The sequence below is a fragment of the Phyllostomus hastatus genome, unplaced genomic scaffold, assembly GCF_019186645.2.
Source record: "Phyllostomus hastatus isolate PE091 unplaced genomic scaffold, TTU_PhHast_1.1 phas_contig_86, whole genome shotgun sequence".
In the NCBI taxonomy this organism is placed as follows: domain Eukaryota; kingdom Metazoa; phylum Chordata; class Mammalia; order Chiroptera; family Phyllostomidae; genus Phyllostomus; species Phyllostomus hastatus.
The window spans coordinates 89267542-89283296 of NW_025333977.1; the positions used below are offsets into that span (position 1 = coordinate 89267542).

The following is a 15755-nucleotide window of genomic DNA, read 5'->3' on the forward strand; positions in this document are numbered from 1 at the left end:
GAAACTTTGCAGGCAAGAAGGGGCTGGAAAGAATTATTCAAAGTCATGAAAGACAAGGACCTAAATCCAAGATTACTCTATCCAGCAGAGATATCATTTAGAATGGAAGAGCAGGTTAAGTGCTTCCCAGATAAGGTCAAGTTAAAGGCGTGTATCATCAACAAGCCCTTATTACATGAAATGTTAAAGGGACTTATCTAAGAAGTAGAAGATAAAAAAAGTATGAACAGGAAAATGACAATAAACTCACAACTATCAACAACTGAACCTAAAAAACAAAAACTAAGCAAAACACTAGAACAGGAACAGAACCACAGAGATGGTGATCACATGGAGGGTTATCAGTGGGGAGTGGGAGGCGAGAATGGGGTGAAAAGGTACAGGGAATAAGAAGCATAGTTGGTAGGTGCAAAATAGACAGGGGGAGGTTAAAGATAGTATAGGAAATGGAGAAACCAAAGAACTTATATGTGTGACCCATGGACATGAACTAAGGGGTGGTGATCCTGGAGGGTGGTGAGGTGCAAGGCAGAGGGGGATAAAGGGGAGAAATAAATTAGGACAACTGTAATAGCATAATCAATAAAATATACTTTAAAAATACAAAGAGGGGATGGATAACAAGTCATAGAATGCTGTATGTAAGGAATTGGTACTTGAGAGTAGTGACAAACTTATCTTTTCCCTCACAAAGAACACCAATCAGGGTCCTCAGGTGTGGAAGACAGAAGACATCCCAGCCAACAAAATATCCATTGCATGGCAGCTGCCACAATATATACTGGTTTCAGCTGGGGAGGTCATGTTCTCTGTCACAGGACTTGAGTTTTCTTATTCTCAGGTAGGTCTTTGCAAGTGGAAAGTAAAAAGAGACATATGCTGCAGGCATGTCCAACCTTTTGGCATCTCTAGGCCATTCTGGAAGAAGAGTTGTCCTGGGCCACACATTAAATACACAAACAAAAACAAAAAAAATCTCATAATGTTTTAAGTAAATATATGGTTTTGTGTTGGGCCACATTCATAGCTATCCTCAGTCACGTGCAGCCTGGGGGCCACGGATTGGACACCCCTGGTGGAGGATGGTGAATTTTAATTCTGGCACTGCCGTAAATAGCTATGTATTGTGGCCAAGACCTTCATATATGTTGGCCACATATATGAAGATTCCTTATGAATGACAGTGACCCTGAACAGAGGGTCATCTTGTTTCCCAGGATCACAGAATAGCATAGTAGCCTATGGTATTTGATATCTGAAAGAATACTTAAAAATTAAGAAGGACTATGGAGTCAAATTATCTATGTTCAAATTTTGGCTGCACAATTTATGTAATCCCGAGCAAGTGAATTTTTATTTCTCTAATGCTATTTTTCATTATGTATAAAGTAAGAATACTGACAGACCTAGTTTCTTAGGGTTATAATGAAGATTATGTAACATAATGAATTAAAATATTTTGTTAAGAGCTCCATCCTGTTATTACTGTTAACATTATTAACACCCTCTGAGTCAATGTGATAGCTGAACTCAGTGGGGAAAGTTTAAATCTGTAAACTTTTGTGGAAGAATTATTCTAGATAGATGCATGGAGCATGAGGGTGGTGTAGGGATTTCATTTACTGACAAACTCGTGTTCTCTCTAGGCTCCCTCTAGCATGAAATCGGTACTCCAGGCAGCCTGGCTGTTGACAATTGGAGTTGGGAATGTCATTGTGCTTGCTGTAGCACAGTTCAGTGGCCTGGTACAGGTATTGATCTGAGAGAAAAAGAGCATCTGTCTATCCAAGGTTTCCCCTTGAGATTTTTCTTCTTCCTCCTCCCCCACCCCTCTGCCTCCCACGTTCCCCATGTGAGATGGGTTAGATGCACACAGACTTTGCAAGAAAAACAGACATATGAAGTCTCAGTAATGGCCACCACATGACCATGTAAAGAAAGATCAGTGAACCCAGTCTTCTTCTAACAAACCTCTGCCTAAATGGTGAGCCTGGGTCAGTCTTCTCCCCAGTTCTCATCCTTTGAAGATCCCTTCAGTTTCAGGTTTCTCTGTATTTTTTCTTATATTTATTTCTTCCTGCAGTGGGCTGAATTCATTTTGTTTTCCTGTCTCCTGCTGCTGGTTTTCCTGATCTTCTCCATCATGGGCTACTACTATGTTCCTGTAAAGTCAGAGGATATTATGGAGCCAGAAGATAAGCGGAGTCCCCATATCCAAGAGGATATGACCAATCTGGAGACCAATAACACAAAGCTGTAATCACCCAAGACTCTGCCCCCGCCCAAATTCCTGACCCTGGTCTTAGTCATCACTGAATTTTAAGCATTTTTTTTTCTCCTGTTTGGTTAGGGATCGGAGGGAGCATCATATCCGAGCTGATCTCCTCTACTTTTCTCCCATGATAGAGGAAATTCTGGAATTTGAAGTACATTAAAGAGCAAGGCCCCTGAGATTCTGTATCTTCCCATGTATCAGTGAACTCAGTAAACCTGTGTAGTGTTTGTGAAGCTGGCCTGGTATTTCCAAATGGCCATGAAAATACAAAAGTATAATTGAGATTAGTCTCTGTGGGTATGCAAAATTATGTGAGAATTCCTCTACCTACTATTTAGAACAGATGACCCCACTTTCAGAGATGCCAATTTAGAGGCAAAATTGCAGAAATGGAGCAATAGTAGTTCATGTTTCTTCATAAGCAGTGTCATTGAATATTCACAGGGACTTCAAGAATTAGTATATATGGTGTGATCTTGTCCAGGGGCTGGCTTATCAGCTATCCAAGTTTGATAAAACCTTAATAAATTTTTCAGTACAGAATGATACTTTATTAACCCAGTAGAAGATATATCTTTATTATAATTATAGTATTTTATCTACTATCCCAAACACCCCTTTCTCAGGGCTGATAGATATTTGGAAATCAACTTAAACATAGTAAACATTGGTAAATATGGTTCTGGAAAACAGAAATGGCTATAAATTGTAGAAATCAGATGAACCCTTCTACAGTAGACATTCTTCTGAGGGGCTACCATGCTTCAGCCCTGGTTTATGTCTTCCGGTGGACAGTTGTGTATACACTAACTATAATTTTGAAACTCTGTCTTTTCAATGTTTGGGGGCCAGCCTCTTCTCATTATTATATTATGTCTTGCTTATTGCAACAGATATTTAATAACAGCAATATTTTTGTGAATCCATCTTCCTTTTTTATTACTACTCTCCTCAGCCTCAAATAAGGAGCTCCATTTTGATAACTTTTCTTGTTTTACTTTTCTCACAATTTTTAAAGGCCATTTCTTCATTTAGGCTTGAGAATTTCTTGCTTATTAAAAAGTTATATTAATACTCTAGGTGTGAGTCTCTACAATGGTGATGCTCAATGGAGGGGCATGATTTCATATGAGGATCCTCTCACAGTCGGGGGGAGGGGAGAACATGAGGGTTTGTTTGTTTGTTTCTATGTTCATGAAAAACGTGGGAAATATAACCTTGCACACAATAAATGAATCCTTTGACAGACATGGGAGTGCCATTGCAATGTATTGCTAAGAAAAAAGTTCAGAACCACTGTGCTAGAAACTCTCATTTTCATTGATTTTGCTCCACTATTCTTACTTAGAGCAGTGTTGAGTCTGACACTATAGAGGTAACAAGTAAGAGAGGGTGCTCCAGTTTCCCAAATGGCATATACCTCAGTTTTAGTGCCCCAGGTTTCAGAAGTATGGAAGTGACAGCAGCACCACCCAGTTTCCCCAGATACTTTGATGCAAACCAGAGCAGCTTTAACTCAATCTGTTCAAGGAAATATTGTATGAAGGGACATTAACAGTGCTCTGTGAATAAAAGTTTCTACGGACAAACAGATTTTGGGAATGGGGCATATTATATCTTCTTAACATTTGTATATTAAAGATTCTGAGGAATCCTGCAGTAAAATCACAAAACATTTCATAGAGCCTAACATGGTGAGTGTTCTGCAGAACACTAGTTTGGGAAAACCGGTAGGCAATTCCTACTTCCACAGAAATAAAGTTTCTTCCTGAAACCTCCTGCCACACTGGCTCTTTTCTTTCTGGCTAGCAAGAATAAGCATAACCCCGTTTCATGTGGCGGACTGGTTGCTATTTGAGGAGAGTTTTCATGTCTCCTCCCCAATCATCAGGTAAGTATTCACCACGCTAAAGATTCTGTTTCTTCAGTGGTTTCTCATAGGGCATAGTCTGTCCCTTCACTACCCTGTTTTTCCTCTTCTGAAAAATATCCTTTGTCTGAAATGCATCAGCAGATCAGAATCCCTCTTAATATGTGATCCTAGAGCCAAACCAACATTCCAGAAGTGGTCCGCCTAGAACTAGGATCCGCCTGTCTCTAAACAATACACATCTGTTAATACAGCCTTAGGGAACATTAGATGTTTGGGGCAACTACATCACAATGAAGGCTTATATTCTAGCTACATGGTCAGCTAAAATCTCCAGTTTTTTGAGAGAGCTATTGTTTATCCAAATACACCTTTGAGTTATACTATATGCCATTCACTAAGTTAGGTACTGGAAAAACAAAAATGTCATACTCTACTACACCTGTGTGCAAAGTTACCTCACTTATTTTGACTGTCAAGAGTCTAGAAAGTGCCAAGGCCTTGAAGAAACAATGTTATATTGAGGAAGAGCAAGGCCACTATGACAGAACTGGATAAGTAAGGTATGAAGAGGTAGAGGATGCAGTCAGAGGAAGCTAGGGACCAGATCGTGTGGAGCGTTGTGACCATGGTAAGATATTTGGATGTTATTCTACATGAGATGTGAAACATTGTAGGTTTAAAACATGGGAGAGACATAGTCTGATTCTTCATTTAAGCTTACTCTGGCTGCTGAGTGGAGAATTGTCTGGAGGCAGGAAGGAAGGGTGTCCAGTTAACCAATTAGAAGATTTTTATAATAATCCAGGCAAAAGCTGACTGCTACTTGGATGAGGTGGCAATAGTGGATGTGGAGATGTGTTAGAATTTAACACTATGGTAGGACTGTCATGATTTAAGTATGGTTTATATATATGGTTTGAAAGAAAGAAATCAATGCTGACTCTTAGATTTGGGGCTTGAGTTTCTGGGATATGGAAGACCAGGGTAAGAATAGGTTTGGGGTGTAAAGTAACTAATAGTTTTGTTTTATGCATGTTAAGCTTCAGTTGCCAATTAGTTATCCAATGGGCGATGTTGAGCTGATAATTCCATGAGTCTGAAGTTAGGAGGCTGGGACTGGAAATACAAATTTGAGAGTCATCAGCATATAGATGGTATTTAAAGCCATGACACTGGGGGAGCTATCCTAGGAAATGAATGCAGACAGAGAGAGGTTTTCCCACATTAGAGGTCTAGAAGCACAAGAGGATCCATCAAAGGTAACGAGAGTGGGTGACCTCTGAAGTAAGAGGAAGACCAGGAGAATATGATTTAATGTAGATGATACATTCTTTATTATAATTAGAGAAAACTAAAATTGAAAAAAATATTTGACCTAAAGAAAGCACACGTTCCTGTTAGTAAACCTGAGTTCTGGTAATTTCTATATAAGTTTACCTGAATCCTTTTGCCTTCACAATTTAATTCAATTTAATAGAACTTTTTTTTAAAGCCTGCCAGACATTATGTCAGGAGCTATGTGAGAATTAAATGGGTATGAATAAAAAAAAGTCTCTGCTCTTAAGGAGTCTACAGAAAGAAGACAAGGCATGTGCATAACTATCATTTAAGTAAAAAGTAGTATAATAATTTTTGTTTGTTTAGTACCTAATTTTTCACATGCATTATTTCAATCCTGTATACTGAAGACAGAATGTGACCTATGCCAGGGAAATTACAAAATGTTTTTTAAAAAGTTCATAGAAAGGGGAGAACACATCTGGCCACAGGAATTAGGGAGAATTAACAGAGTAAACATGGCGTAGATAGGACTGACCTTGAGGGTAAGTAGAATTTGGACATGGAGGCAAGGGACAAGACAGCGTCCCAGGTAGAGAGTCCATCACAAGCAAATGTAAAGAGGCGGGAAAACAAAACATTGGGGGATGATGAGCAGCCTGATCTGTGTGCAGTAAAGTGTGCCAAAGTAGGGCTGCGTTTGAATATCAAGAACACAAAAATTATGACTACAGAAAACATACAGAACTTTAGCACAGAGAATAAAATTATGACTACAGAAGGAATACAGAACTTTAACACAGAGAATTGTGTTAAAGAAAGCCATTTCTTTAACAGAGAAAGCCATTGATATTGTTAAAGATTTTTCTTATCTTCGTTTGGCCCTGAAATCAAGAGAAGCCTGAGACTCAGAAAGGCAACAATGGAGGAATTAGAAAAGATCACCAAGAACACTAAAGATGTGTCACTAGAGACCAAAGTTAAGATGACCCACACCCTCATCTTCTCAATTACAAAGGGGGACCCAAAACAAAACTGGAATTATCCTCTCGCAGGCAGGTCCCTTGTAGTTTAGGCTTCCCCAACTAGGTGAGTGTTCTAGGAACCCATCTGTATCAGTGCACCAGCTGGTGTTGTGAGAGGCTGCCATTCGGCTTCAGTGAATTTTGTTTTGAAGACTCTCAATGTGTTTGCCCCTTTTATGATGGGTGATTTATGAGTGCACCTGCTTACACGGCACTGAGTATTCAGCAGTTTTTAACCAAAAACAGCATGAGCCCCGTGCCCCACCCTGCCTATTCACTGATCTTGCTCCAAGTGACCTTTTTTTTGTTTCCCTGGATGAAAAAACTCCTCAAAGGAACATGTTTTGCCAACATGGAAGAGGTGAAACAAAATACAGCAGAAGCACTAAAATGGATCAAAATCAATGAGTTCAAAACTTTTGAGCAGTGGAAAAAATATCTCAATAGGTGCATTGCATCAAATGGAGAGTACTTTAAAGGTGACTGAAGTTTAAACATGTAAGAATAAATACACATTTTTTTATAAACAAATTCTGGGTGTTTATCGGGACCCCCCCTTGTACTATGAACAGATAATGAAACTTTGACAGTGAAAAAGGCTGGTAGGAAAAAATGGATTCATTTGAATACAGTGTTACAAGGGAGCTCCACAGATACCCTGGACAAGCAGAAAGACACACAAGTAGGTCCTAACAGATTTCACACCTGTCCACTTCTCTCCTTTCTTACTACCACTACACCACTTGAAGGCATCTCCGTGCCTCTAAAGTACTACAACAGCCTTTTAAGTTTACTTTGTGCCTCCAATTTTTTCCTGCATTTCTGGCACTATGATCTTTCTTACAATGCAGTCCATATTGTTCTGCTGCTTAAAAGCCCTCTCTGCTCCCTATTTACTCTAAATATAAACTTCCAACTCCTCAGCAAGGCCATCTGGCCTGGCCTCTATCTAGGCTCACCCCTGCCACTGGCTCTGGTCAAGTTGCACACACCTACACACAGAGAGGTCCACTGAGATCTTAATCCGGATTTTATTGCATCCTTAGATCAGTTTGGGGCAAGTTGGCATCTTTACCATTTTGAGCCTTCCAAATCTCTCTCCCTCCTTCTACCCTTCCCTGGTCCCCCCATCCTTCGCCTCCTCTCCTTCCTGTCTTACCTTCTGGGACTTCATAGAATAGTTCATGCTATTCTTTATGTTTCTTATGTTATTTTTTATATTTCCCACCCTTTTTTCCCTCTCTGTGCCAGCTCTGTGGTAAGGTAGTTGTGAGAACTTGCTGCTGCTGGAAGAAACTGACCTCACCTGGAGCACCTCAGAAAAGCTCTATGCCTGGGTGTTGTTGAAAAGAATAGCAAGCAGCAGCACTGCGGGCACGGTTAGCACAACGGCTGCCTGGGGCTACACTATAGGTTAAGGCAGCAAGAGACCAGCCAAATATTTTAAAGGGAGGGCTGGGGAAAAGAGTTTTGAAAGGGGAGTTTTGAAAATTCCTTCCAGTGTTCTTCTTTACTCAAGAGTTCCAATCCTCCTTCTGTTATTTCCTTTCTGTTTAGAGAACTTCCTTTAGCCATTCTTTCCTGGTAGGTCTGCTGGTGACAAAGTTTCTTAGTTTTCCTTCATCTGAGAATGCCTTTATTCTTCCTTTATTCCTGAAATATATTTTCAGTGGTTATATAAATAGGGTTAACAGTTCTTTTCTTTCAGCATGTGAAAAGTGTTTGCCACTTCCTTCTGGCCTCCACGGTTTCAGATAAATATTTGCTGTCCAGGGCATGGGGCTGCCACCACTGCAGGGCTTGAGTTGTATATCCTGGGTGGATTCACTTTGTATAATCAATACATTATATAACACACCAAAAAAATTGCTGTGTTTGAACCATTTTTTATTGTAGAAAATGTATCATTTCTCTGCAACTGCTTTCAAGATTTTGGTGTTTTTTTTTAATTTGATTATAAAATATAGTGACTTGGACTTTTTCCTTTTGCTTTATCCTTTTTGTGATGTGCTAATCTTCTTGAATGTGCAGATTTACACCTTCCACAAAATTTGGAAATTTTTCAGCCTTTGAATACTTCTTTGGAAATTTTTTCAGCCCACCCCATTTCTCTTCTGCTTCAGTTTAAGTGGAGTTCTGTAGAGTCGAACTTCCATACCCAACCAATAGCAATGGGGTTGAAGAGGGGAGGACAAGGTGGTGCTACCTGGCACTTTAATCTCTTCTCTAGGACAGTGAGACCCAGCAGGGACCTCAACTTCCACCCTAAACCCAGCAGCTATGAGGTGGTGCTAGTTGGTGTCATAGGACCCAATGGGGAGCTGAATATCCACCCCAACCTGACTTAAGCACTGCACCTAAACGGGGTGACTTCTTGCCAAAAAAGACCTTATTTTACATTTCTTTTACATTCTCCATAGGATCCTCCCTATTCAAACCCTTCTCTTAGAGAAAATCTTCAGCCACAACCCAGAAAAAGGGGGAAACCCTAAATATTAACTAAGTCTGCCATCCTTAGAGATGTGACCAAGAGTGGACTTTGGCACAAGTGGCCCATCAGAGTCACTCAAGAGTTTGTAATTGAGACAGAGGTTCAAAGAGTCAGTCAGATGGTGTAGGGCACTTGAACTGAGGGGTTCGTAGGTTGTTGGGGGGCAGGGGTGTTGGCACCATGGCAATTTTGTGTAAACAAAAGTCATATTGGGGTGAAATTAGAATCCTGCAAAAGAAAATGGTCAGCAGAGAGGACAGATGAGCAAATACAGAGAGAAAAACCGAACTCTGAGGACAAAGATTAAAAGAGAGATAAGAGCAACGGAAAGAGACAAAAACAGAGAAGAGGACAGACATTCAGGGACAAGTGAGGAAGAAAAGGGGACAGATATCAAATGGGAAAGAACTGGAATGGTCACCCTAGAAGGATTCAGATAACTCCAAGTATCTGCTAACTGCAGATACCATGGAGCTTCTGTTGCCGGCAGAAGAAGACCCTTCACCTCCCTGATTGGTGATGATCCTGCCTTATCTGGAGACCCTGTAGTGATCCCACTTGAGGTGCTCTCCTGGCAAGTGAATGCCAATTCTCCCCATGCCCTACTCCATTCTCCTTCATTGCTTCCTTATCTACAGTGATAGGCAGATCCTAAAATGTCCATGGGGCCAACTGCCAAGTTTAATTACAGAGCAAAAGGCCTGCACAGCAAGAGTTACAAAAATGAACTGATGTTTATCAGTGAGAACCTGAGGAATATATATGTGAAGCTGAATTATGAGTGTACTAGGCCAGAGATGGAAGAAAATAAACTTTAATTAGGCTGACATTATTATATAGGCACACTTACCAGAGATTCTGGATTCAATGTGCTATCACACACAGATGGTACAGTTCTAATTACAGTATTTTCTTTTTGTTGTTGGTAGAGTGAAAATTTGATCCACTACTGGCCTATGCTGAGTTGAGATGCCAGAAATCCCTTGTAGAGGAAGGAATAGAAATATTTAGGGAAATAAGAATGTTAGAACGGATTTGTTATGAATAACCTGGTTAGCCATCCCAGCCCTGAGGACATGCCTGTCATAAGAGCATTGATAAATGCATTAATGAAGGTAGTACCAACTTATTTTAAAAGCACCACAATGGCTGTCTTCTGTAGGTCAGAGATAAAGGTAGAAAATGCTGATAATAAAGTAGGTCCTATGATTTCAATAAGGCTAATGACATTTCGGGGTAGTAGAGAATAGTAAGTAGCACCAAATTACCAGAGATAACAGGGCTATTGGAATATTTGGCATTGAATAATTTAGCATAGGGTCTCTAGTGCTGAAGTAGGAGGGTCATTGTGTATATTTAGGCAAAGAAAACTTTGGTGAAGTAAAGGCCCTTTGGTGAACTCACTTTGGTGAACATAGGACTCAAATATTCTGACACTATGAGTTCATTCTGAGAGATCTCTTCACATAACTCTTCAGATCAACTTGTTACCAATCCTCATATCCCTTTAATGTCCCTGACCCTGCCAAACCATCAGCCCCAATCCTTGTCTTGCTACAGAGCTGCTTCACAGGACAGATTTCCTACAGGCAGAAAGGTGAATGAGATGTCCTGTTTACAGTTCTGCCTGGTGGAAGGAATTCCCTCTTCTTATACTGCAGGGCTACTCCTTGGCAGGATGCTCCATTGAACAGGTCATCTCCTGCTGCCTTGAAAAATCATCTATAAATTAGGTTCAGATGTCTTCTTTATCAGACAACTGATCATAAAGAATGCTCCAGGTAGCTTAAGTATGGAATGAGAGCAGGATGGCAGTACAATGGGAATACACACACCAAGAGTGAGAGCCACGTGCTCATCCAATCTACCCTTGCTTACTCCCAGTCCCAAATATAGTACATGATGGAAAAGTACTGCTGAGCCTGCCTGAGTTTATGGCTTGGTAGATCAGACACCCAATTCACATGGGGCAGCTGGTGTTCCACAGTCAATTAAGTGTTCAGTCTCTACAGCAGACCAATGCAAGCCAAGAGCTATCTCTCAAAATGAGGATAATTACTTTTCTCCAGAACCATATGGGCTTCTGCTCTGAATCTCCCATCAGGAATTCCAGAGTCCATACAATATCTTGATCAACCATAGGTATTTTTCAAACCACTGGACTCAATGGTCATATATAGGGTGACCACATAATCTATTATCCAAACTAGGACAAACCTGAGATTGAAAAGAGGCACTAATAATAAGTATGCTGGGAACACAGGCATAAATTAAAACTACCCGAGATGTATGGTCATCTAGTCATGACAGCCAAGTGATTTTGTTGGCTATGCATCCTTAACTAATCAGAGTACACACTGAGAGATGAATACAGGAAGTTTTTATAGCAAGCTCTCAATTCTAAACTATCCTAGATTAGGTCATTGAATTTCAAAGTAAGAAATCTTCAAGTATTCAGGCAGAAAAAGTAAATACTTCATATTTAATCAATCAAACTTCAGTGTGTATGAGAAGTATCTGGATGAAACATTACTTGGATTCTATACCTGAAGTTCCTAATTCTGTAGCTGTAAAATGGAACCTGAGAATCTGCATCTTAACAAATTCCCAGGTGATATTAATGCTGCTGATCCAGGGACCAGACATTAAGAACCCCTGATCTACAGAGAAAAGAAAAAAACAATCCCACAGATTGTCCCCAGTCTCTTCCACAGCAACACTTAATATTGAAAGATAATGGAGCAAAAATTACACCAAAATATGGTTGAAATTGTAGGGCCACTGGCAGCTTTCATAAACATGAACAAACTCAAGGAAGATTGCCTTTATGAGAAACTCTGCAAAAACTATGTGATAATGAAATCTAGATAAGAAAAGATGAATACAAATAAAGAACTCAGGAATGAAGAAGCTGCATTAGATCCAAAACCAATATTGACTAATTGTAGGAATGTGATTGTAAAGAACATTATAAATACAAAGTTTGATAAACTAATACTTATGTATACAGAAAGAGAATAACCTCTTATCTATAAAGAATAAAATACGTAAACCAAAATTTGAGCCTTGCTTTAATGATGGCATCAACTTTAACTTGGAAAGAAACTGAACAAAATTAATAAAAAGTCTTAAAAGTTCTTTTCATACTTAGATACTATACTATAAATCACTTTTTTCATGATAATGAATCTAGAGGGTACAGTATTTGTGCCCAGAGTGACTAAAGAAAGGTTGTATTTATTAACTAATTCAGGTTCAGAGGAGGTCTCTAGCAATACAAAACTCAACTATGTTCTATTTACCTGCAATTTCTTTGCTGTACTTTCCTGCTATTCTAGGTAAAGAAACCAAGACTCATGCTGTCAAACAGTCTAATGACTCATCTGAAATATAAATCTTTTTGTTTGTCAAAAATTGTGAAATATGTTTGAGATAATGAAAAGAGATCCAAGGCCTGGCTAATTCATGTCTTGATGTATCTGAACTTAAAATGAACTCTATGAACTCTATCCTCCATGAACTCTACCCCAGGAAAAGCACAGCATTTTACTCTACAGGGTTATGAAAGACAAGGACAACTTTTGATTTTTAAGATGGGTATCAGAAGTCTTTGTATCCCTTCTGTAGATGGTAGGAAATGATCTTGAATAAAAACTATGTCTTTTTTGGATTTTCTAAAATGAACATACTGGGAAATTCATTTACTTTGGCAACAAAACTAAGGAGGGAGGTGAGGAGCAGAGAGGTTGGAGGAAATATGAGAGTTTCCAGCATTCTCATTTTTACACCAGGAAGTCCATTTGAAACCTGGGGTTTTAAAGCACAACAATGCCAACTGCTCAATGTTTTCCTTTGTCTTTTTTCATAATCTTTTTTCATAAAAGGGAGGGCCCTTTTAAAAAACAAAATCTCTTGAAATGAAAGATTTGAAGTTTAACAAAATCTTTAGTTTTACTTTAATTTCTTTATGCTAAAGTTAAGTAGAAAAACATTTTAATTAAAACTAGAATTCATATAAACACATTTAAAAGGATTTCTATTACTCATTATGCATGTATGTTATAGATTACATTTGGGAATGTTCATCTAGTATACTTAAGATTTTTATGGGAGTATAGTGGACATGTCATTGAATACACTCATAAATGTACAATTGAATGATTTTCAGTAAATTTCACAATCATGCAACTATCACTATAATACAATTTTAGGAAATTTTCTTCATCTCTTACTCATTTGCAGTAAATTCCTAGTCCCATGCCAGTCTCAGGTAACTACTGATTTACTTTCTGCCTTTATGGATTTGCCTTTTCTGGACATTTCATATAGATGGAATCACACGATATGCAGTCTTTTACATTTGGCTTCTATCACTTAGCATAATGTCTTTCAAGTTTATCCACATTGTGGCACGTATCAGTAATTTGTTCTTTTTTATTGCTGAATAGGACTTCAATGTATAGATATACTACATTTTCTTCATCCATTCACTAACTAATGAAAATTTGGATTTTTCCTACTTTTTAAAAAATTATGAATAGGGTTTCTAAGAACATTTACATACAAGTCTTTATGTACATACATTATTCCTCTTGGGTAGATACAAGGGAGTAAAATTCCTGGGCCGTATGCTAACTTTATATTTAATGTGCTTTTTTTCCCAATTGACAGAAGGCTTTTCAAAGTGGCTACACCATTTTATTTTTATTACACTTTATTTTAAAATCCTCGCCCGAGGATATGTTTATTGATTTTTGAGAGAGAATAAGGGTAGAGTGAGAGAAACATCAATCTGTTGCTTCCTGTATTCTCCCTGACTGGTGATTGGACCTGCTAAACCTCGGTATATGCCCTGACCAGGAATTGAACCCGCAAACTTTGGTGTTACAGCCAACTGAGTCACCTGGCCAGGGCTACAGCATTTTCCATTTAAATCAGCAATTATGAGGATTCCCATTTCTCTACATCTATGCCACCAGTTATCTTTTCTGTCTCTTTTATTATCATTTTTAGTTGGTATAGTGATATCTTACTGTGATTTTAATTTGTATTTCCCTATGATTAATGATATGGTAAAAGACATCTTTTCATGTTCTTATTGACCATCTTTATGTTTTCTTTGGTGAAATCTCTGTTCAACTATTATGTATTTTAAAAAATCAAGTTGTCTTATTGAGTTATAAGATTTCTTTAAATATTCAGGTTATAAGTATTTTATCAGAAATATGATTTGTGGCTTGTGTTTTCATTTCACTTCCTTAATGGTATCTTTTGATGTGCATAAGTTTTAAATTTTGATGAGGTCCAATTTATAATTTTTTTAAAGGATTTTGCTATTAGTAACTCTTTACCTAATCCAAGGACACAAAGGTTCTCTTCTACCCTTTCCTTAACATGTTTTATAGCTTAAGCTCTTACATTTAGGTCTGTTATCCACTCGGAGTTGTTTGTGAATTATAAGAAGGTCTAAATCCACCTTTTTGCATGTGGCTATCCAATAACTCAGAACCATTTGTAGAAAAAAGTATCTTTTCTCCGTTTATCTGCCTAAATACCTTTGTCAAAAATCAATTTACCATAAATAATATATCTGGACTCTCAACTCTGTTCCATTGTATATTCTTATGTCAGTACCACACTATCTTTTTCTGAAAATGTTTTATTGATTATGCTATTGTAGTTGTCCAAATTTTTCCCCATCTGCCCCCGTCTACCCAGTATCCCCCTTACCTACCACCATCCCCCTCTTCGTTCATGTCCATGGGTCATATAAGTTTTTGGCTTCTCCATTTCCTATTCTTAATATCCCCGTCTATTTTGTACCTACCAATTATGCTTCTTAATACCTGTACCTTTTCCTCCATTCTCTTCCTTCCCCCTCCAAGCTGATAAACTTCCAAGTGATCTCCACATATTTGATTCTGTTTCTGTTCTGGTTGTTTGCTTAGTTTGTTATTTTTAGATTCAGTTGTTGATAATTGTGAATTTGTTGCCTTTTTAATGTTCATAGTTTTGATCTTCTTCTTTTTCTTATATAAGTCCCTTTAACATTTCATGTAATAATGGTTTGATGATAATGAACTCCTTTAGCTTTACCTTGTCTGGGAAGCACGTTATCTGGCCTTCAGTTCTAAATGATAGCTTTGCTGGATAGAGTAATCTAGGTTGTAGGTCCTCACTTTTCATCACTTTTAATACTTTTTGCCAGTCCCTCTTGCCCGCAAAGTTTATGAGAAATCAGCTGATATTCTTATGGGAACTCCTTTGTAGGTAACTGCTTTTCTCTTGCTGCTTATAAGATTCTGTCTTTATCTTAACCATTTTCATTTTAGTTTTAATTTTAATTTTAATTTTAATTATGATATTTCTTGGTGTGATCCTCTTTGGATCCAATGTGACTGGGACTATGAACTTTCTGGATTTGTATGCCTATTTCCTTCACCAAATTAAGGAATTTTTCTTTCATTATTTTTTCAAATAACTTTTCAATTTCTCACTCTTCCTGTTTTCCTTCTGGTACCCCTATGAATCAGATGGTGGTACGTTTGGAGATGTCCTAGAGGTTCTTATACTATTCTCATTTTTTTTGAATTATTGTTTCTTTAGCCATTCTGGTTGAATGCTTATTTCTTCCTTATGTTGCAAATTGTTGATTTTAATTCAGGCTTCCTCTCCTTCACTGTTGTTTCCCTGCAGATTTTTATTTCACTTAATGTAACCTTCATTTATTCCTTTATCTTGTTGCTGTACTCAGTGAGTTCTTTGAGCATTCTAATCACCAGTGTTTTGAATTCTGCATCTGATAGGTTGGTT

The 15755-nt window shown here is 38.2% G+C and overlaps 1 protein-coding gene across 2 annotated transcripts in view; it reads left to right on the plus strand.

Moving 5' to 3' along the window:
- Positions 1–3523, plus strand: part of SLC15A2 (solute carrier family 15 member 2) — a 34554-nt gene extending 31031 nt beyond the window's left edge. For both annotated transcript variants that reach the window (XM_045851611.1, XM_045851612.1), the window contains 3 exons: positions 695–841; positions 1647–1751; positions 2084–3523. In XM_045851611.1, coding sequence (XP_045707567.1) covers positions 695–841; positions 1647–1751; positions 2084–2260 — 429 coding nt within the window. In that variant the 3' untranslated portion in view covers positions 2261–3523. The remainder of the gene's footprint in view (positions 1–694; positions 842–1646; positions 1752–2083) is intronic.
- Positions 3524–15755: the final 12232 nt, after the last annotated feature.